At 36.1% G+C, this 24,923-nt stretch overlaps 1 protein-coding gene across 1 annotated transcript in view; it reads right to left on the bottom strand.

The window, feature by feature from the left end:
• Nucleotides 1-4,324: 4,324 nt before the first annotated feature.
• The window catches only part of LOC125665980 (PDF receptor-like), a 39,079-nt gene continuing 18,480 nt past the window's right edge, over nucleotides 4,325-24,923 (bottom strand). Inside the window, exons 6-12 of the mRNA XM_048899015.2 lie at nucleotides 23,787-23,943; nucleotides 18,446-18,506; nucleotides 14,504-14,573; nucleotides 11,236-11,327; nucleotides 10,753-10,933; nucleotides 7,367-7,495; nucleotides 4,325-5,421 (exon numbers count right to left, since the gene is read on the bottom strand). Of these exons, the coding sequence (XP_048754972.2) occupies nucleotides 5,350-5,421; nucleotides 7,367-7,495; nucleotides 10,753-10,933; nucleotides 11,236-11,327; nucleotides 14,504-14,573; nucleotides 18,446-18,506; nucleotides 23,787-23,943 (762 nt within the window). The 3' untranslated portion in view covers nucleotides 4,325-5,349. The remainder of the gene's footprint in view (nucleotides 5,422-7,366; nucleotides 7,496-10,752; nucleotides 10,934-11,235; nucleotides 11,328-14,503; nucleotides 14,574-18,445; nucleotides 18,507-23,786; nucleotides 23,944-24,923) is intronic.

The following is a 24,923-nucleotide window of genomic DNA, read 5'->3' as shown; positions in this document are numbered from 1 at the left end:
TTATAAGTTGGTACCTGTTAGAGGGAGGTTGCTTTATAATTTGGTACCTGTTAGAGGGAGAGTGCTTTATTAGTTGGTACCTGTTAGAGGGAGAGTGCTTTATAAGTTGGTACCTGTTAGAGGGAGAGTGCTTTATTAGTTGGTACCTGTTACAGGGAGGTTGCCTTATAAGTTGGTACCTGTTAGAGGGAGAGTGCTTTATTAGTTGGTACCTGTTAGAGGGAGAGTGCTTTATAATCTGGTACCTGTTAGAGGGAGGTTGCCTTATAAGTTGGTACCTGTTAGAGGGAGAGTGCTTTATTAGTTGGTACCTGTTAGAGGGAGGTTGCTTTATAATCTGGTACCTGTTAGAGGGAGAGTGCTTTATTAGTTGGTACCTGTTAGAGGGAGAGTGCTTTATAATCTGGTACCTGTTAGAGGGAGAGTGCTTTATAATCTGGTACCTGTTACAGGGAGGTTGCCTTATAACTTGGTACCTGTTAGAGGGAGAGTGCTTTATAAGTTGGTACCTGTTAGAGGGAGGTTGCCTTATAAGTTGGTACCTGTTAGAGGGAGAGTGCTTTATAATCTGGTACCTGTTAAGAGGGAGAGCGCTTTATAATCTGGTACCTGTTACAGGGAGGTTGCCTTATAAGTTGGTATCAGTTTTCAAACAACAAATATGTAAAAGTCTTGATATCCTCTATGGAAAATAACATTTCAAGTTGATTTAAAGTGTACACATTGTTAATTGTAATTAAGCGTATTTCATATCAATGTGCTGTCACAACATTCCGTGAAATTATGAATACTACGACGTTCTAATGGTGTATCAAGATTTTAAAATATTCTGCCCGAAATTTGTACATCAATGATTTAGAAATATCAGTCTAATACTTTGGGGAGGTTGTGATGCTAATACATCCATTATAACACACGATACATAATATGCATTAAAATTTTTTATATGTTTATGCATAGAATTACCATTTTTCTCAATTCACTGCAACAGTGTATCATTCTTGTTAACAATGTAGATTATTAATATTTGTCAGGGTTTTTTGATACTTGCTTATGTAATATATGTCTCTTGATTTAGACGCGGGCTGTGTCGAAAATCTGAGTTTTAAATAATCAACAGTGTTGTGCTTCTCATTTTTAGAACCGATTGATTTGAATATGATTGAAAGTATTCATGTTTCCTACGTAATTGATAATAAATATACATGTGTTTGCCAACCACAATGGAGCTCCAACAGGACCTATTTTACCTAATATTGGTCTATCAAGAAATAAGCATAAAAGAATTGACACACGACGATTATTCGTACGAATCATTGTGAATTATAAATTGGCACGAGGGATAACTCGTACCTACATAAGATGAGATAACTCGTGGTCGTCACCCTGTAAGCGGTACCAGATAGCCTCGCCCGTTTCATTCATCAATAGTATACCCCATGCACATAGCGATCGGAGCAAGAAAACTGACGTAACTGGTGATTTACTTCCCCTGGGGACTATCGTGATTTCTGCCTGTTTCATCAGTGAAATATGAGGCACGTGTGGTACTTTTTAAATTGAAATAACTTTGTATAAAATCAAGATATCTCCGCAAAAATGGTTTCATTAGAAAGAAGAATGATGAAATTTGCTCTTTCAATCACTTATTAATCTTAAATTTATTTATACATTTTTTTAAATTGCTAATTATTTCATATGAGTGAGATCTTTGGTTTTGTGAAAATCTTCAATTTTCGGTACTATAATGGAATATGCATCTGGTCAATTTGGTATCCTAGAAGAGCCCGTTAATTTACGCTTAACAGATTAAACCAAGTTGATACTCACTGGTGATTAGAGTTTCAGGTAATGGCCCGCTAATCTGTCAGGGGTTGTGCGTATTTGCCTTTCTTCAAAGCAGGGGTAACACATTAAGAAGACTAAATACTGGTTAAAGCAAATAGATAAGACTAAAGTCTGACTGGATACTATGACGTTTTAAAACGTGTACACAAATCATACAGAAATCATCCATGTAACTGTTCATTACAATTTTTTGTTAGCTAAAACATTTCCTAAATTTTGGTTCCAAAGAAGATGTAGGCCAAATATCAAGGGTGCTAAGTATAGTGACGTTGAATAGCAAGTGTTCAAATTGCTCAAAACGGTAAGAATATCTAGTGACAAACTTAATATGCAGGACAGAACACAAATTTTTGGTCAACGCTTTAGAAGACGTCAATAGAATTATGGCCTACGCCGTCAGAGCCTTGATATCCTGCTACGGAGGGGACTGTCGTAAATCGTGCCAGAAATATTGTTTCGCGTGTTGGGCCCTTAAAACGAATAATTTGAAATCTTCTGTGTTAAGGAGACATTTTGATGTTCATATGAGTGACCTTGACGGGCATTTACCATGAATTATCTGAATTTCTCTTTAGGACATAAAATTAAAAATAAAATAAAATTTCTAAACTCTACGCAGAAATACGAAATCTCTTAACTGGGTTAATTTACAATAAGGACATTGAATCAAGAAGTGATAGAGTTATGTGTGATGCTTATGAATGTCAAGGAAAGTCCATCTAACAGTTGCGCAAGGCAGGAGGAGGGGGGGGGGGGTTATTGTGCAATATGCGTATTGTAAAATCGATGTGAAATTTTGATACGTCTTTTGGATGTGTTAAGTGTTAAACCCGCCGGTGTATGCTATGTAGATGGGTGTTTATACAAATGTTTACGATTTTCTAGCTGTATAAAGCAAAAAATACGTTGTTGATACGTATTTAGATGTAATTGATATTTCGTATTGTGTATTGCGCCATGTTTCTTGAATGACCTATTAAAACACCGTTTTGTTTTTCAAACCTCTTGTTTTGATATCCTGGGCTGATTTTGAGCCGATGAAAAGGGAAAGGACTGAGAAAAACGGGAAATTGTGAAATTCACGACTTCCTTCAAGGTATCACACCGGTAATTATTTTCACTATATATTACTATAGAGGAAAAAAAATCATTTAAAATCAGTTTACAGAATTGATGCCGAATAACGCAGTCAGAAACGTTCTATGTTACCTATCTCGTCTGCCGACACCAGAAAAACACCACCCTACGCGGCATTTTCGAAAATAAATTACCCGCAAACAAGACTACCCTCAAATCCACGTGTTTTTCACATGTGTGTAAACAGCCGGAGTACACCTCAGGAAGTAGCCTCAGCTACCAACAGCAAATAGTTCCTTTGTATACACTTGGTTATTTCTACAAATTACACAAAATTTCCTAATCAGGGGTGCAAAAATTAAGAGAAAAGAAGAGGAAATGAGAAAAATCGCGCAAGGAAATTTTTTTCTTCTTTAAATACATGTATATGGAACTGCAATTGACTAAGTTCCAATCACCGGTGTGATACCTTTAATAGATGATACACAGACACTTGAGGCATGCTAGATCATGCCCCCCCCCCCTCTAACCTTCTACACACCTTTTTAATTTATGCGTTGTAAATAGGCATATACATTCAATAAAATATCTAAAAATATAATCCATCACATTTTCAGCGATTATATGAAATAGCATCACTGATAACGAGATTTTTACTAATACGTAATGTTCAGAGATTTCGATAATCTTTAATGTATATTTACAAAATATAAGTATAAAAAGAAAATAAATGTGTTGTTCCCAGATCAGAAAACAATAAGGGGGGGGGGGCATAATCCATACCCGAAAGCCTGTGGTTTCACAATGATCTAGTCTAAAGAACTGTACGTCAATGTATAAATTAAATCAATCCATTTGCATATATAATGCAAAAACTGGCCAGTTTATCTGAAATTTTATCAAACCTCTCCGAATATATCAAGTACCAGTTAAGATCTTATATGCGCGGTTTCGGTTTAATATGTCATTTGGAGAAATTGTGTTGATGAAAGGGGGGGGGGTGGCTCTAGCTTCAAATGGGCCCAGGCGAGGTAAATATCTTGAAAAATATGGTATTAACAATTTGAGTTTAGGAATTATGTACATAACAATTGATAAAAGTCTGACAGCTGATTAATATTTAGACACTGGAGAGGGACATTTATTTATTTATTTAGTAAATAATTTGTCATAAAAGTGGAAACCACTGTGTGTTGTATCCTAGCACCTAAAATTGTGAATTCTCATATAAGATTTAATGTAAACAGTTTAGGGCAAAATATATATCGATAGCTATAGGACACTAAGCCCACGTATCATTAATTTGTTGTCTTTGAAAAAAGCTTTGATTGGACTCGATATTTGCGTAAGCTATTTCCGTAAAAACAAGCGACGACGCTAAAAAGTAAAGAAAATCAAGCTCATTTGAGTGTTTATTACTACGGCAAAATTCTACTGGAAAACATTGACCACGATTGACACGCGGACGCGCCGAATACAACTAGCTAATGATACGGGGTTCAGCTTAAATGCATTATATATTGGATCGGTTGTGCAAGCTGCTATTTTGAGATGATAATACCCCTTTCCATTTCAAATTGGGCTGATATTTGTAAAAGGGTTGATATGAGATATTTCACGGGATAAGATATTTTCAAAATGTATTTGTTGTACAGTAATACATGAGTTTTGCATCCCTGATATGCATACAGGCACGTGTCCTTTATTAAACACCCTGTACATGTATCGTCAACCTTTATTTTATCATTCGTTTCTACCTTTATTTTACCTTCTGGAACATCTCTGTAATTGTCATTCGGAGTACCTTGGAATTTTTCCACTTGGAAGCAGATGAAGAAGATAAATCGAATTAACCCCAAAATATTAATTGTTTTACGTCCCGTCGAGAATTTTTCACTCATAATGAGACGTCACCATCTGTAGGTGAAGTACCACAAATTTATACCTATGCTTAGCCCCCATGGCCGTAGTAGTGAGGGTTCTTTATCGTGCTATAGCCTGTCGCGACACGGGACCCTCGTTTTTACGGTCATATCCGAAAGACCCGTAATTCTCACTTCTAAATTCCAAGCGTTTGGTGAAGACCAATCCCTGTCTCAGGTTTGATGCGGCCATGGCACGAGAGGGGCTCGAAATCTCGACCTGCGAAATGCTGATTTCAAACGAGACTGTTGAAACCCCTGTTACATCGACTTGTTTGTCAGTAGCCTAGTACTTAGCCTAGTACTTAGTGTAAAACTTAAAATGTACTTAGAATTTAAACTATGTTATACAGAGGTGATGCAGATAAGCAAAATAAAGGGTGATGATACGGGTGGGGTGCATGTGTTTATATCAGGGATACAAAAACGCTGACAGTATTATACATGTTACAGATACATAATAGTTAAACAAAAATATATAGTTTCAGAAAGCATCTTGTTCTCAGAGCATCGACTCCGTGCAGCTGTCATCGTTTTCTCTGATGCGGATCAGCGGACTGGTTTTGGTTACTCGCTGTAATGACAACAACAAAAAAAAAAGCGAAATAACATCCGGCGATTTAAATTATCAATTGAAATTATTTCATCTTAAATAAAACAGAAGCTATGATTAAATGAATTACATGATATTTTGTACATGTCATAAATGTATTCAATCATTGACAAAGTTAAATCGATCGCGTTCTATATTACAGATCACAAGGATTACTCATTTATACATGTACTTTGTTTTTCAATTAAAACCACCACCTGGATTGGAACCCTTTTTTTACCGTTAGTTGCCAATTTATAATTTTATCTTTTAGAATTCTATGTTTTTCATCCACAAACTCCTTCAGTTTGGTCGTGAACCTTTCTCTCTCATTACCCCCCCCCCCCCCCCCACCCACCCACCCCCCTGTGCAATTAGTTTCGAAGGGGATATAGCATTGCTAATGAGCGTGTATGTCATCAGGGCCGTAAATTAACCTTCAATTTGGAAGAGGCAGGAAATTAGGCAGGAGTCTGGGGGCCGCTCAGGCCCCCAGACGCTGAGCACATTTTGTGCACACTGAACACGTTTCGTGCAAAATCCTTGATTCTAGGGCCTTCTAAGATGTTACTTGACTAACTCATTCTAAAAGAAAGATTTGGAATGCTTTTTAAGGGAGGTATCATGTTCTTAGTTATTGGAAACAACATAAATTGTAATGAACTTTAAATTTTAATTTTTTTTGGCTCAAAAGTTGGAGGAGGCAGCTGCCTCCTCCGCCTCCATGTAATTTACGGTCCTGTATGTGTGTCTATTACAGCTTGTTGACAAAATATAAAGAAAACTCTTGCACTCAGGATCGTCAAACTTCGCATACGTTTGTGGCATTGTAAGAGAACGAACTCTATTTATTTTCATGTAACTTGGTGAAATGTTTTCTAAAATATTGCATAATTATACCATTTAAAACCTGAAATGTTCTGTACAAGTTTACAGTACAGACTTCCGGATAAAGTGAAGGTTGTAAAATTAAAATGATAATAAAATGGGGAGCGAGCATTTTATGAATTCCGTTATATTGACAGGGTGCACGAATTTAGGTAAGATTGTGAACTAACTTTGTGTTGGTATGTTTCCATATCAATGAAAGTCAGCGTGCACAAATATCAAGACGTTGTGCATGAATTAAGTGTCATTTGTCAGCAAGCTTTGAGTAATCAAAGTAATTTGATAAACACATTTCTATGGGTATTGTAGTCTCATTACCACCCGTGTCAGTTAACAACATAGAATTAATCCGTGAAGCTTTGGGAAGTACGTAATTCTTGAAAGCAAAAAAAAAAAGACATTTGAAAAACTAATCAGCTATCTCTCATCACGGGGTTTATGTTGTCCCGTTTCATTACGAAAAACAATGTTGCTTCCGTGGGAATCATCAGATTTGATGCTTTATGCATGTGACTATAAGGTAGGTAAATTACCGAACATATACGTAATGTGTTTCTTCTAGGAATAAGGGACATTACCCAACCACGTATTCATGTTATGCCCCTACCCACCCAGCAAAATGTGTTTTTAAGGGGGGGGGGGTGCCGTCTTTTACTTTTAATGACCATACTTCGATCGCCAGTACACTAGTAGTTTTTATTTATAATTTTCAAGCTAACATTCTTCTCATACACAATTACAGTTACTGTTAGCAATAGTAGGGGGTACCCAATGTATCTTATTTGCATAACAAAATAACAACTTGTGGTCATTTTCAAAAACATTGGGAAGAGCCACACCCACCCACACCTATTCTACTTGCCTCTATATGTTCGTTAGGTAATGATCTGAACAATGTCAAATCAAATCTTTCATTTACAGGACGTGTGTGATATGAAGAAAGCAATGAAACATCCCCCTATTTTGGAAAACCTGAGAAAGTCATGACATGGACCAAGCAATGCTTGTAAGTATATACCCATTGAATTTATTCTCGTACCTGATTTACCGCAAGATCACACGTGCTGGTGACCATGGAACAAGATCGTCGATTCTTGTACGCCTGCGCGGTAGAACATGATTTACTATCTATATAGTTATTCCAGTGTTTCTTCAATACTGCCCGAACCTACAAAACAATTTCAAACCCTGACTTCTGTGAGCAAGATAAGAATAAGATTCATAGTTGTAACGCACTTGTGATACACATTTGTATCCACAATTTTGACCAACAAATTAATGTAAGAATTTCGCAGTTTGTTTTTGCTGTACATTACATATGTAAGGTATAAGAAAGAATACCATCATGTGAATGTGTCATTTATTCAAACTAACAAATGACTAGAAACTGAAATTGCTTATTACATAATTTTACATAATTAATTGGCTGGGCTTAAATCAGAAAATGTAGTAATGAAAGAAAGCAAAAGTGAGCAAGCTCAAATACCCCACGTTCCAACATTGCTTGACAATGCCTCACATAATGAATGGTAATGCTATGCATTACTGCAAGAACAGGGCAGACGGGCTCCAAATTGTAAGTTTCAAAGGGGCATAACTCCCAGAAAAATTTCCTGGGAATATGCACATCTGCACAGCGTGTACTTATTAACTACAAAGTTTCACGAAATGCTGTTGAGAGGTCTCAGAGAAGTTGCGCTGACAAGAACAGGACATACGTGCTCGAAATTCTAAGTTCTAAAGGAGCATAACTCCCAGAATAAATATTGAATCAGAATTTCCTTAGAATATGCACATCTACACAGTGTGTTCTTATTAACTTAAGTTTTACGAAATTCTGTTGAGCGGTCTCAGAGGAGTTGCGCTGACAAACAGACTGACGGACGGGTCAAAAACATTATACCCTCTGCAACTTCGTTGCGTGGGGGTATAATAACTACAAATTGAGTAGTTAAGAGTTTAAAACCGCCTGACCACTCACTTTACACGAAGTAATAAAATATGCACAGATGCTAAAAAACAACCCCACTAAATGTAGTAGAAAGATGGCGCACAAAACGAGACGCAAAAATAAACAAAACCCGCAAATGTTGAGAGAAGCATAGTAAAAACGGTAAAGGAGGGGATGTGATGGTTTCTGGAATGTTCCGTGGCTTCTAGACAAAGAAAATAACTGGCCATAATGAATTTAATACGTCATAGGCAATCAGTGATCTTGATTGGACAGTAGCATCATTTAAAGGTAAGTTAGGGTTAGGCATGTTGCTAAGCAAAAGAGAGACAAAGAGAAATATGACGTCGGTCCTGTTATGCAGTTGTTTATTTCAGAATGATAGCCTAGAGTTGTCTCTCGTTTCCTTAGTAGCATGTTTGCGAGGAATTTATATGGTACATGTATGTATATCTTTCTACATCATAATAACGTAATATCTCCACTGTTATTACAAATCCACACTGAGAATTCAGTACAAAATTATCTGTTATTGCAGTTTTGTCATTCTTCAGTATGTTCAGCCAATCAAATTGCGTTTTACAAGTAAACTTCAATCTTCATGAAGCACACAGTTATGCCGTCGTGAAGTGCCGCAGTTCATACCCTTTTGTATTTTCAAAACTGATTTTTTTTTCATTGTCTAGATTCTACTTTCATTTCTTTCTAATTCCCCAGCTGTTAATAATGATTGATTAAATATTGTTTAACGTCCCTCTCAGATTCATACGTTTATTGTTCCCAACTGCAGTGCATTCATGAGGAAATGGCTATCATTACAATTTGTATAGACATCAAAGGCAAAAACATCAGATGTGTATTGAACATCTTTTTCTCTAAAATCACAAATCTACAATATGCACTGAATTAATATACTAACATGCTGATGTAAGAGAAAAAGAGGGAGGGAGAAAAAGCTATGATTGCGATGTAATGTAATTAATACGTGGTAAACACAATTTCTTGGGTGTAGAAAGCCCATGAAAAACTTATTTGTCTGTGATTTACCTACTAAAACTAGCTTTGAGAATTCCACGGTGTTTTTCAATGGTGGGATTTTGATTCACTTAGAAAATGTAAGACATGGGGACCTAGAATTCTATTTATTGGTCATCTTCTCATCGCACGGCATTAGAACTTATGTCTCGTGACGGCACGAGGTTTGGATTGATAAATTCTGTGGACTGTAATTAATATAATCAATAGATAAATTTCCGATGTAGTACTCTTGCCATAAACAACCTTTAGCAATTTTCGTTAATCTATTGGTGCCCTGCATCAGAGAAGCACGTCTGTGTGGCTTAGATCACGAACAATCATCTCTAAGTAGGCGACATTTCTTTGTAATTGTTCTTCACTGTGATTATTCATTCGATAAAACTCATGTGATATACCCATACACTGTATGTGATATACCCATACACTATATTTGATATACCCATACACTGTATTGGATATACCCATACACTGTATGTGATATACCCATACACTGTATGTGATATACCCATACGCAAACTATGAGACCGTTCTACGTTAGCTCAGTGGTACACTGCTTATCACAGGGTCATGGGTTTGAACTGTGATCAATCTCATAACTCCTATAACCAATACAGAATAAAATGTTGGGCAAACACGGACCCCTGAATATACCAGAGATAGGATCAGGTGTATAGGAAGAGTCAACATCCCCTGTCGACTGGTCACACCCTCTGTGAGCCCTATATCTTGATCAGGTAAACGGAGTTATCCGTAGTAAAAATCAGTGTCAAGAACGGCTTAACAGTCGGTATGTGTTGCACGTGGCTTAAAGCTAATGGAATGAAATGATCTCCCTGGGACAACAACCACCGCTAGGTCATATGGGACGTTTCCGGCATTTTATTTTTTGAATGATACGTAATCTCTTAGTACCGGAAGTGAAAGATTCATATCACCGTTTGTGTAACAGTATAACAGAGAGATGAAATAGTACCGGAAGTTAAAGGCTCATCTCGCCGTTTGTGTAACAGTATATTGATTGACTGATTGATGTTTTTCGCCACACTCAACCATTTTTCAGTTATCTGGTGGCACCCAGTTTTTATTGGTGGAAGAGAGAACCCAGATACAATGTACCTGGTAAGAGACGACCGACCTTCCGAAAGTAAACTAGGAAACTTTCTCACTTACCGGCGCGAGCGGGATTTGAACTCGCGCCAACCAGAAGTGAGAGGCCGTGGTATTTTGAGCGCGTTGCTCTAACCACTCGGCCACGGAGGCCCTTGTAACAGTATAACCAGAGAGATGAAATGATACCGGAAGTTAGAGGCTCACCTCACCGTTTGTGTAACAGTATAACAGAGATATGAAATAGTACCGGAAGTTAGATACTCACCTCATCGTTTGTGTAACAGTATAAAAAAGAAATGAAATAGCACCGGAAGCTAAAGACTCACCTCGCCATTTGTGTAACAGTATAACAGAGAGATGAAAAATCCTTGGAATGATACTAAGAAGTACGTGGAATAGGACCACAGTCCGAACTGTACAACACTATTGGTGGGCGGATCTATAAGGTTCACAATGTTCGTGATTCCCAGTAGAGGAAGTAAAACAATGGCCGCCTTTACAGCTTTCCTGTGATACAATTAAATGGGTAGTATATGAGCAACAGTATTTAGAAAGTTGAATTTGCTATTTTGGAATAAATGAGATCTTTACAGTTTGACAAGCGACATATTTTACGTCCTATATGGCTCATGTTATAGTGTGTGTGTATATGTCTCTGGTTTGAACACATATTTATTTTAATACTGAGTTATTCTCAAAATACCGCATTGGCTTTTCAAATATACTATATTTCAAAGAAATACATTTGTCTGAGTTTTTGCGAAGCCTTCGTCATTCAGATTCAATCGTCAATTAATCTAATACTGTACCTGACTTTTGTAAATTGTGGTTCCAGTGTGCGAGTTTTTCGTAGTTTGTGCACCAGAACACGAATAATGTTGAGCAGAAAGAACAGATTTACCTACAACAGTTAAAACAAAATGTCTGATACATGTGAATCTTATGTTATATCAACAACACGTCCAACCTGTCTGCAATTTCAATACCACTAAATGCCTTCAATCAACTAATAATTACGTGTTACGTTTATCAATACTACTTCTTGTTTTTGCTCTTCGTCTGGAGATGCTTTTAATTTGTATAACGGTTAATTTGAAGTCATTGGTGATCGAATTTTAAAAGAGTTTCATCTATTTATAATTATTGATTTAGGACAGATGGAAGGCAGACAACTTCTGAACTGTTTATAATGACTACTAATTATGATGGGCAACTTCTGAACTAACCAAATCTCTAACTAGGGAGGGGAAACTACAACATGAAAACGTACATACAAATGTACCAGTGAGAAACAACTCAGCTCAACTCAATCTAATTAAAATCAGACTTCTTAGAACCGTGCCGTATACTCTGCGTATTGTAGCGATTGTGAGCGTATTTTAGGATCTGATTTTAATTAGATTGAGCTCAACCTCACCTGAGGCTTTCAGAGTATCAAACCGAGGCTGCACAAGTAACTGCGCCAATTCTGAAAGTTTTTTAAGATTTAATTTTAATAAATTTTTCCTTGTATCAGTTATTCCTATTTGGCTACATGTACATGTAACTTATTTTACTTGAAACGGAACCATACGTTTCTGGGACTGTGATCCTCGCACAATATTCAGAACAGGACCTTGTGCCTGTTGAATTTTCTGTTTGATATACTTGTCGTACATTCACAAGTTTATATGAAGTAATCAAGCTTAGATACTGTATACCAGTACTTCATTAATAAAAATGTCCGTTGCATTAAAATCAGCAACAGTTTTAACCCTGCATATTTTCAGAATTGGATCAGCTACTTGTGCAGCCTCGGTTTGATAACTTTCAGAATTGGCGCAGTTACTTGTGCAGCCTCGGTTTGATACTCTGAAAGCCTCATTGAACACTGAGCAGGTGAGGTTGAGCTCAATCTAATTAAAATCAGATCAGTATGCACGTTTTCATGTTGTAGTTTCTCCTCCCTAGTTAGAGATTTGGTTAGTTCAGAAGTTGCCCATCATAATTAGTAGTCATTATAAACAGTTCAGAAGGTGTCTGCTTTCCACCATGTTGTAAGTCTAAGTTGTCTTTGTCATTTGTTTCTAGAGACTTCAGCAGTTGCCTGCTGTCCATTGAGTTATAAGGCTGACATTCTAGATAGTTCAGAAGTTGTCTGCTGTTCATTATGTTATAAGTATGACATTCTAGACAGTTCAGAAGTTGTCTGCTGTCCATTATGTTATAAGGCTGACATTCTAGACAGTTCAGAAGTTGTCTGCTGTTCATTATGTTATAAGGCTGACATTCTAGAAAGTTCAGAAGTTGCCTGCTGTCCATTATGTTATAAGGCTGACATTCTAGACAGTTCAGTAGTTGTCTGCTGTTCATTATGTTATGAGGCTGACGTTCTAGACAGTTCAGAAGTTGTCTGCTGTTCATTATGTTATAAGGCTGACGTTCTAGACAGTTCAGAAGTTGTTTGCTGTCCATTATGTTATAAGGCTGACATTCTAGACAGTTCAGAAGTTGTCTGCTGTTCATTATGTTATAAGGCTGACATTCTAGGCAGTTCAGAAGTTGTCTGCTGTTCATTATGTTATGAGGCTGACGTTCTAGACAGTTCAGAAGTTGTCTGCTGTTCATTATGTTATAAGGCTGACGTTCTAGACAGTTCAGAAGTTGTTTGCTGTCCATTATGTTATAAGGCTGACATTCTAGACAGTTCAGAAGTTGTCTGCTGTTCATTATGTTATAAGGCTGACATTCTAGGCAGTTCAGAAGTTGTCTGCTGTTCATTATGTTATGAGGCTGACATTCTAGACAGTTCAGAAGTTGCCTGCTGTCCATTATGTTATAAGGCTGACATTCTAGACAGTTCAGAAGTTGTCTGCTGTCCATTATGTTATAAGGCTGACATTCTAGACAGTTCAGTAGTTGTCTGCTGTTCATTATGTTATGAGGCTGACGTTCTAGACAGTTCAGAAGTTGTCTGCTGTTCATTATGTTATAAGGCTGACGTTCTAGACAGTTCAGAAGTTGTTTGCTGTCCATTATGTTATAAGGCTGACATTCTAGACAGTTCAGAAGTTGTCTGCTGTTCATTATGTTATAAGGCTGACATTCTAGACAGTTCAGAAGTTGTCTGCTGTTCATTATGTTATAAGGCTGACATTCTAGACAGTTCAGAAGTTGTCTGCTGTTCATTATGTTATAAGTATGACATTCTAGACAGTTCAGAAGTTGTCTGCTGTTCATTATGTTATAAGTATGACGTTCTAGACAGTTCAGAAGTTGTCTGCTGTCATTTGTTATTCAAACAATTCCATTATTGAGACATTTTTGACTTCCCACCTTGCCTTTTTTGTTTATTAGTGGATATTCAGAAGTTATCTGCTGCCTCCATTTCTGATACAACTCTATGATTTTATATCCATGTAAACAAGCCAGAAGGTGTCATCTGTCTTACACGCTTTGCTCTGTGTGTGCTTTTGTGTTGTTGTTTTATCGTGTTTGACAGTCTTGCTGTGGTTGATGACTTTGCTGGACGCACTAATGTACAGCTATTTTTGTGGTATTTTACATCTCTGGTTCGTATTATCAATATTTTGCATCGTCCGAAAATATGGGGTCAGCTTTCATAATATGATCCCAAATTGATATGTACAAGTTTACTAGTCTCATGACTCCCTCTCTATTATGTATTTCCAGTATTTTTTATTTACAATTGTATTTATTTGTTGCGTCATTTACATAATAAATGACAAGTTCCAATTCAGTTGATGTTCGGTTTTGCCTGCCTAAAAAAATAAAAAGATAAAAAAAAAATAAATAAATAAAAGCAAAGCAAAGTGTTCCTAACGTCGGAACATAAATGCATTTTGTGTATTAATACACTTATAATTAGTGTGTTTGTCTATTGATACACTAATAAATGATGCGTTCTGTGTTTTGTTATACGAGTAATAGGTTTGCTGTGTGTTTTGATACTACTTATATTAAAGAGTGTTTCGTCTTTGGATTCCACTCGTAAGTTTTTCCATCTAAAATCAAGACAACATCAAACATCTCTAATAAAGAACTGATCTGGAAGGCAATTATTGACGGTATACTTACTCCTATCACAGTGACTCTGGGGGCCTCTATAATCCAGTATTGGTCTAAAAAGTAATACGGGAACCAGCAGCTGAAATGTATCATTAACAGAAATAAAGACAATGTCCAAGGAAGAAACAGGAAAGAGATAAAGGACAAACCCCTGTGCTCTACATCAATTTACCTCACAGCAGTTCTACATTGTATACACTAGGTCTTGATCTGTTATGAGAAGTGTGTTTTATAAATTCAGTAGACAAAGACCCATAGCTTTGATGGCGTATTGATTATTGGTAAACTTCATTCCTTTCCATGATCTCTATTATACAGTACAACACAATAGAATTGAGTGTTTCCGCAAATGATTCATATCATCATATGCAGGAACAGATACACGAAAGACGAATTCTCTGTATTCACACTCAAAACACTTTTGCTAATTAACGGTTATCTTTTAAGTCTTACAGGGAATATCTATTTTATTAGACCCCCCCCCCCCCTAAAAAAAAAACCCAACTATGATCCAAAGGGATCAGATAATGGACCGATTTCAAGGCGGGGGAAGAGGTTTACTTATCTTTTTTGTATTTTAATTGACACAAGACAGGTAATCTTAATAACTAAGATAGGGGGGGGGGGGGGGGGTTCAGTGTGAAATAACTGATATCTATTATTTTCTGTGGACAATAGCTTATATCTGGTATTCTCTGGGTAATATATATTCTCTATGTGAAATAACTGACATATGGTTATTGCTTTATGATAACTTTTCCATATTACTTAAACCGCAGAAATTTGATTTATGAAACATTAATGCAGATTAAACTTTTAGATATGCATGTTTAAAGTATATATTAGGTCTTGTCCTTCACTGGCCTGGAGTGAACATGAATGTTTTATTTTGATTTTATGAAATACATTTGCATAAATATGTATATTATTCTAGGAAACGTTACGTTAACACTGAGATTATTGGTGAGTTTGATGAAGAAAAACCTCTGAAAAATTTGACGTTGAATAATTTCAAATCCGAATCCAGGTCTGAGAATCAAAATCGACATACGTCTCAGAACGAGGTTGCATATTCACCCAAAATGCTGTATCTAAACGCAATGTAATTACTAACTGACAAGATTAATCTCTGTGTGTGATGAAAAAATATCTCTCCTTAGTGAGAATCGTGATAGCTCCGTTGACGGGGCCGTTTCACAAAGCTATCTGACAACTTATAATCTGCCCTAATACTAAATTCTGGCAAATGTTCTTACCATGGCTGTCAAAGTCAATTTGATTGACAAGAAATGAAAAAGAAAGGATAATGAACAGTGAAATTCTATTAATAAATACAAAATTAGGCAAAGGGCACACTCACACCTCTTCTTAGATCAAGTGTCTAGACGGAAAAGGTGAATATAATAAACTGGGATCAATCTCAACTCCTATCATGAATACAAAAGTAAGAGTTCTGCAAACACGGGTCCCTGGACATACCAGAGGTGGGATCAGGTGCTTAGAAAGAGTAAGCACCCCCTGTCGAACGGTCACACCCTATACCTCGGTTACGTAAACGGAGTAATCTGTAGTCAAAATCAATGTAACTGAATAACAATTTATATGAAACACGTCCGACAGCATTTGACCCAATGACAGGTTGTATTGGCAGATTATATCGTGATAACGACCATAGAAGTTGCGGAATACCGATTTTAAACGAGATTGTTTAAGCCCCTCTGACATCAACTTTTCTGTCAGCAGCCTACTATTTAAAATCTAATCATACTCAAACCATAAGTAGAACAAGCTCTTGCATAACGAATCAGTTGAGAGATATAAACACCATATGCTGGTAATGATATATTACTACATAAATATGGAAAGTTGACGATGGGAAAGCTGACGTCACCCCGTTTGTCAAGCAGTTGGGTTGTTGGGTTGTTAATTTGCCGTTAGCATCTATGCTCAATGAAATATCTAAGTACGAAGCTGATGTCGAAGACTGGTGTCTTTTATTTCAAGTCAAAATCAGTGTATCAAGAACGGCTTAACAATTGTTATGACAGCATTTGACATATAAATGAAAAATATTATTGTTTATAAATACAACGCCGTCGATATATCTAAAGGTCGGGTCGAAGGCCACATCAATAATGTTTTCTTCTCGTGTAAAGGCTTTTGAATAAATTCTGCCTCGTAAAAATATAAATACAGGTCAGCTAATAAAGGAACACAATTCATGCCCATGAGACTTCCAACAGACTGTGAGGAACTCGAGAGTATTTGTGCGTAGAATCAGAGTGGTGCTTAACAAAGTTATTTTTTGAATGGCTGATCACTAGAAGTGGATATTTCCATTTTCCGTTTTTGTTGAAGGAGTTAGCACCCCTGTTAACCACTCACACACACAGTGAGATGTATGTCTTTATCAGATCAATGGAGCAATATGTAGCCAATATCAGTAGGTAAAGAACGGCCTAGAAAATTGGTATGAATCACGCTAGACAGCATTTGACTCCTGAAAGTTTGTATTTTCAAATTAGATCATCATAATGACCCTAGAATTTGCAAAATGCTTACTTTAAATGCGACTGTTGAGACTCCTGATCATACGTAAAACATGCTCACGTGTATCGAATTAGTTGTAAGACATAAACACAATATGCAGACAAAAATGGAATATTGCTACATGAATATGAAAGTTGACGATAGAATAGTAAAATAATTCCGTTTGTCATAAAATTGAGATCTTAGTTTGCTGTCAACATATATGTTCAATAAAATATCCAAATATGAAGCAGATATGGAAGTTTATGTGCTGTATTTCATTTCGAGCTCACTTAGATGTAAAACTTATACGGTACCAATTTTGATGCACCAGATGCGAATTTCGACAAATAATGTCTCTTCAGTGATGCTCAACCGAAATGTTTGAAATCCGAAATAACTATGAAGTTTTAGAGCTAAATATAGCCAAAAACAGCGTGTCAAAAAAGTGGAGCCAAATTCGTCCAAGGATAAGAGCTATGCATGAGGGAGATAATCCTTGATTTTGAAATGAATTTCTAAATTTTGTAACAGCAATTAAATATACATCCGTATTTTCAAGCTAGTAACGATATATCGAATCGACATACACTTATATGAATATCCATATGCGCGAAAAATTCTCGAAAGGGGCGTTAAACAAGATACTCGTACATATAAATGAAAAGGATTATTTTCAATATATAAAATGTCGCCGATATATCTAAATGTCGATTAAAGACTATAACAAGATATATTTTTTTCTTTTGAATAAATTCTGCCATATATTAATACGAAAAACAGTTCTGAATCAGCTTATTCGTGCCTTAGCGTATATCCCCAAACACCTGATTAACAAAGTATTTTCACAAAATGGTCCGCATACCTGCATCGTTGATCCAGAACTCCTGATCCAGCTCGGAATCACGATTGTGACGATTTAGGTGAATACCTGGACCTTAATTTTCATGTTCATTGTAAATACATTCCAACTTTTAATTTTTGGACGGTTTTCTACATTTGCACTATTTTTTGAGGTTCTGTCCTATATTTAAAGCTCCAAAAAGACATGGACCAGGGAAATACATTTTATTTAAAAAAAAAAGAAAAAAAAGCTACGACGGACAGCGCGTGACACACAACATGGGGGATTTCAATCATGACTCCTGTGATTTGTAGGTCCCATTTTTTATTTACATTATCAATATAAATAGGTGTGGATGAAAACTGATACAGTACATGCAAAAGTAATTGTGTTATGAAAATATCATGACATCACATAGGAACCCTTATCGTAAATCATCAGCCATTTTGTCCAGCAACTTTATGAAGAGTTTTCATTTTTGACCTTGCCAACAGCATATTCTTTTTTTTTTTTCACTTTTCCCTACTTCAAACATTCGTCTACAATTATTTGAATAGCTCGCTTAAGATAGAACGTACCTGTCTTTATGAAGGTTGAGCATTGTAACAACCCAGGCCACTGTGAATGGTAATGGTGCAGCTGTAATGAAGTAAAATGTGTTTATATTGTACATTAAAAACCTTAGAACTTCATGGTAAGTTATGAATAGCGCGATAATACATGTAAGCCGCAATTTTTCTTTGTCCAATACAGGTAACTTACATATACTATATATCTACGGCAATCTCGTGAGGATTCAAGTAAGAATAGGTCCTTAATGCCCCTTGCTTGTCGTACATGTAAGAGACAACTAAATGGGGAGTTCCTTCGGATGTGAACGCAAAAACTGAGGTCCCGTGTCACATCAGATGTGGCACGATAAAGATCCCTCCCTCGTCATTAATTGAGGTAACTCCTTACTCGCAGTTTTATCTGATACAAATTTAAAAACTATTCATTTTAATTTTGTTAATCAATTAAAACTAACAAATTATCAAATAAAATACATAGGTCATCACACTTATTAAGATGCGAGATGTACATAAATAGAATCATGTATCACCGTCAGAAAATTGCAATTTTCCTTTAACAGCGTTATGAAAATTTCATACGAACTGGTTATAACGATATAAAAGCAATCATAACAATTTCATGAAACTGTATCTTCACAACAATATATAAAATGTCTGTAAAAATAAAAGAAATCTATCGCATAATAGACTTGATAAAGACATCAATAAAAACAGAGTTATTGCCCTTGGATACAATATTTTGAAACTTATCATTGATTATCCATCTATGACTAAGACTTTTGAAATAGTTTATTTTTAACAAGATTTTTTACAATAATTATCGGAAAAGACTCCAACAAAATTTATGCTCCTACCATGCATAAATCTAAATAAATCATTGATTTTGCAAAATCGGATGACCTCACAGGAGGATGGAATTACTTTAAGCTTAAATTTTGCAAACCTTCACCGGCAATGGTGACGCCTCCATATGAGTGAAATATTCTCGAGAGGGACGTTAAACTACGAGGTCGAGTCAATAGGTAACCAGCCTAACATATTTCCGGTTGAGATCAACCTCTTCTTTTTCTATGTAATTGACCTCTAGTGTGATGCACTTAGACCAACTGTGTTCAAGTGCCATCAGGCCAGAACTAAAAAAAATTAGGGTCCTTTCCATTGGCCCACTCAACTGCCGTCACGACTTCGTCAGACCGGAAACAACGTCCATGGATATCCTTTTTCAAGTTTGGGAATAGGAAGAAGTCGCTAGGAGTTAGGTCAGGTGAATAGGCAGGATGTGGTATTAATCCATATCCGTTTCGCTTTACAGCATCCATTGCAACTTTACAAGTGTGGACTCTCGCGTTGTCCTGTTGTAGCAAAACACCTTTAGAGAGTTTACCTCGGTGTTTTTCATGGATGGCGATTCTCAGCTGATCTAGCAAGTTGACATAGTACACTCTAGTTATTGTACTTTTCTTGGGTAAAAAGTGCAACATGATAACGCCTTTTGCGTCCCAAATTTACCATGGCCATCACCTTGCCAGCAGATGGTTGCGTCTTGATCTTCTTTGGCCTCGGGGACCCAGGCCTTACCCACTGACAACTTTGCGCTTTATTCTCTGGCTCATAATAATGAACCCAAGTCTCATCTACAGTCACCAGACACAAAAGGAAACCATTTATTGGCCTAAGACGCTTAACAAGGTGCTACATACTGATGCTCTGTTTGCCATTTGCTCATTGCTATGGAATTTGGGGAACCAACGGGCTGTTAGCTTGCAGATACCTAAACGATCATGTTAAAACGCTATCACGTGAAATGCCTAATGCCTGTGCCATTTATTTTATTCCACCTGAATTCGCCTTTCAGAGTATACCAGATCCCGAACTTTCTTACACATTTCTTCGTCGGTAGCATCCAGTGGGCGTACAGACCTGGCGTCATCTAGTAAAAACGTTCTACCGCGTTTGAATTCCCCTATCCAGAATTTATCCTGAGCATAAGATGGTGCAGAAGACCCATAAACATCGGCTAACTCGCCGTGTATTTCCTTGCCTGAATTACCTTTTAAAGACAAGTACCGAATTATAGCACGGAACTCAACTTTAGATGAAAAACATGCCTTTGCATCACTAGCCATGTTTGACATTCGATATCTTATTATAGAATGATTCGATACACGTGTAATTTTGTACCCAGGTATAAAACGAGTATTGAAACAATGCATGAAAATCATGACCGTCTCGGTCAATCGAAAATGGGATAGGCTGGTTACTTATTGACTATCCCTCGTATATACAATCAATCAATCGAAGATAATACTATGCTTTTTTGGTACAAGAAAAGTATTATTCGCCAGACTCTGGCTTCTCAGGTAGCTAAGACATCGTATTGACTGATTTTATTATATGATGGGATATATCGGACAGTTGCACAAATGGTAATTAAATTCACCTGACAGTTAACGTCTAATTAACACTATATAAATGTAAGAGTCAATGACAATGTAACTGCTAGTTCCTTCGTGCAACTGGATCCAGAACATCGAAAGCCTACAAAAAGAAACCTGATCGGCCAATTTTGTATAGATGTGTTGCATCGTCTATCAGTACTTTGATTAGTTGAGAGCAATTTGAGATACTTCAGCGTTTGTTTATAACTAAATTAAAACAACGAATTACCTGATCGGTAATCTTTAGATGGCACAATTAGTACCCCATTTCGTTACACGGGTTACACGGGTGCTTATGGACATGATCATATACCCCTCTCCCTTTAGTATAAAAATATCTATATGATAAATATAACATTTTTTTCATTTCACGACTCGTTTTATCTTGTCTGTGCACCAATACACGTATAAAAAAATGTTGTGTTTAGTATGAAATCAATATGGAGATATATCAAAAGGGTAATAAAACAACGAGTAGAGACGCAGGTTTTTATTGAACGACAAAAGTGCTTATACAATTATATACACTGCTATTATTTATTTTTATTTCAAATACATACATAGAAATATAGGAGGATTTTATTAACATAGCATGTAAGCTTGATAAAAACATATATTATGACATGTGATTTCTCTTCTACAGCAAACATTCAAGGTTACAAAATATCGTATCATCAGCATACGTCATAAACGCGGAGGTTAAACTAGGAAACCCTCAGTCTAATTCTCAGTTGACGGATTCTGTGTTTCTTCACATCGTATGGAACTGTGATCAAAAATTGAAATGAAGAAATCCAAGATTTCCTAGATCAAATTAGCTCCTGTTTTATCGTCCTAAGAACTGGTATCCATAAATCATCACACAGGACATCTATAGCAATTTAACATCTGAAGTACGGGGCGCCAAATGATTTGTACTCCGAATCCGATTTTGTGTCCAAAAAAGTTAGTTTTGTTCAACAAGAATGAGTTCAGATTAACAAAGTTTATAATTAATCATAAACATATATTTTGTTATACAAAATTATCTTTCAGTGGACAATTGACAGTTGAAAAACTATTTTTTATAGACAGAACTCAATTTTGTATCGTACGTTAATCCTGTCTGCAAACTAGTTTAATTTGGATTATAAAAACTAATCTGTAACCACAACCAAAATATTCTGACAAAGTCAATTTTGCGAGATAAATTGAATTTTTGTCTCATAAAATTCAATTTTGTGGGACGTTATTGAATTCTATGATAGCAAAATCACTTTACATTGCATAAATGTTTATATTTTAACTTGAATTCCATAATGACAAAAACAGTTTGTTATACGAAATTATGTTTCAGTGGACAAAAATCATTGCTGTCATGGCAAATTCGATTTTTGTAGACAAAAGTCATTTTTGTCATGACAGAAGTTTTTTTTTCAGTTATACATAATCAAATAAACCCATGTAAGTTTCTTTTCCATAGGGGAGAAATATTATACAACCAATCAATGTAACCGCTCATTGATTGGTTGCAACGCTTATACATGTAGTTACCTCATTCATTGGTAAAGTTTAATCAGACTTTAAAGGTATGATAGTAAAATAATATTTGTTGAATATACACCTAAATATTACGCTTATGATGATGTCTTCGTCAGGCGTGCTACGTGTTGAGACCATTCATGATGTTCAGTACTTTCTTCGTTTGTACTGTGATGAAAGGCCATCTTACAAAATCGTGATGAGAGTTTTCATTTGCATATCCATATTAAATTTTGTAAACTAATTTGAATATAGAATTGACTTCTGTTGGACAAAATTGACTTTTGTGACACAAATTGATTTTTGAGTTCATTTTTCACTTTTGTCTCACAAAACCCAATTTTGTTCACACGAAATGGTTTTTTAGCACAAAATCTTTAGAGTCTCAGTTTGCGTCTCGAAATCAACATTTTGTGTAATAGGTAACAATTTTATATGCAAATAAATAAATTTTGCATACCTAATTGAAAAAAAAATAATGAATTTTTGTCAAGCCAGAAATGATGTTTGTCCACTGAATGATATCTTTATGAAACAAACTTTTTATTTTTTTAATTACAAATTTTCATAAAACAAGTACTTTTGTAAGACAAAAATTATTTTGTTATGACAGAAATCAATTTTGTGTACACAAAATTTATTTTGATTACGAAAAGATCCCGATTGGCGCCCCGTACTTAAAACTTTCGAAATATGTGAGGTGTACGGCGATAAAGAAACTTTCGAATGATTTATGATGAATTAAATGATAAATATGAACTTGATATAAAACATGTAATTGTAACGAAGTAAGCATTTCACTGAGAAATATAAACATTATTTAGCGGATCATGACGACAGAATATCATACGTTGCAGGACCCTCCATCTGACTGATAAAATAGCATTATCACACGCGTTGTAATCATTCAAAAGTAACATTTGCAAGCAATGAAAATTAGCAAGTACAAGGTTTAGAAGAAAAGAATATCAGCATGTACTAAGATTCAAACGAGTATTTACAACAATAACGTAGGTTTTGTTTTGTACAAAATACACACAATCAAATAGAGGGCAATAATTTTTTAGTTACATACAAACAAATTAAGCCGCTTCAAATTATATTATGACAAACAATGTCGACAGGAGTAATGTCGAATGCTTCTTCCGGTAGCATTGAATGGTAGTTCCAGAATCATCTATAACATTGACCCTGACAGCAAAAACGTCTGTGTCACGTTCTACGTCACGTTTATCAAATTGATGTAATAGCCTGTGTAATATTACAATGATCCTTACGCACGTCACTAAACATAACACTTAGGTTTATTATTTCTGCGCCCGAACAACTTTTTAAGTGATATTTATTTTCAGTAGCTATAAAAGTAAAATATATTATATGACTCTTACCCCAGCCAAGGACATAGTAGACAAAGTAGTTGGGTTTCCCTGAGAAGAATGACACGGCTATGATGTTGTGTAGGTGTATTCCTTCCACAAACATCCACATAAACTGCACCGACTCCGTGTACTCCAGCAGCGTGTAGATCGTCTCGCAGAACGTCGGCTGTGAATAATTCCAAAACACGTGTTAATGACGTCACCACAAATATCACTGACTCATTTTATTGTGCAATGGCGGCTCATATATAATATGTGACATTAAGGAACCGTTTAAAACTACAGTACAGTATCTATTGTTTTTGGTCGACTCATAGTGGATTATTTACCTTGTTTATCTTTGTATTTCATTTGATGTATAGTATAGAAATTCATACGTGTATTACATGTATTTTGATATATTGTGCTAAGTTAAAATATGCATCCATACAAACATATATATATATACATCATCATATCTGCATCTGGTGCATCAAAATTGGTATCTTATAAGTTTTACATTACGACCCCTGGGTCGATGCCTCTGCTGGTGGACTGTTAGTCTCCGAGGGTCTCTACAGCTCAGTAGTTAAGTACTTCGTTACTAGTTTGAAAATACGGATTTATATTTAATTGCTGGGATAAAATTTAGAAATTCATTTCAAAATTAAGATTTGATCTCCCTCGTGCATAGCTCTGATCCTTGGATGAATTTGGATCCAGGTTTTGGCACTCTAGTTTTTCTTTTAGCTCTTACAAGTTTATTGTTATTTCGAATTTCCAAAATTTCAGCTTGAGCATCACTGAAGAGACATTATTTGTCGAAATACGCATCAAAATTGGTACCGTATATTGATTGATGTATTGATTGATGTTTTCCGCCACACTCAAGAATTTGTCAGTAATCTGGTGGCGCCCAGTCTTTATTGGTGGAAGAGAGAACCCAGATACAATGTACAAGGGAAGAGACCACCGACCTTCCGAAAGTAAACTGGGAAACTTTCTCACTTACCGGCGCGAGCAAGATTCGAACCCGCGCCGACAGAGGTGAGAGGGCGTGTGATTTTGAGCGCGATGCTCTAACCACTCGACCACGGAGGTACCGTATAAGTTTTACATGTACATATACATACTAATATACAAACAGACATACATACAAACAAAGAT

The sequence above is a fragment of the Ostrea edulis genome, chromosome 10 (assembly GCF_947568905.1).
Source record: "Ostrea edulis chromosome 10, xbOstEdul1.1, whole genome shotgun sequence".
In the NCBI taxonomy this organism is placed as follows: domain Eukaryota; kingdom Metazoa; phylum Mollusca; class Bivalvia; order Ostreida; family Ostreidae; genus Ostrea; species Ostrea edulis.
Note: the sequence above shows the minus strand (reverse complement) of the source record. Positions and strands in the feature narration are given on the sequence as shown.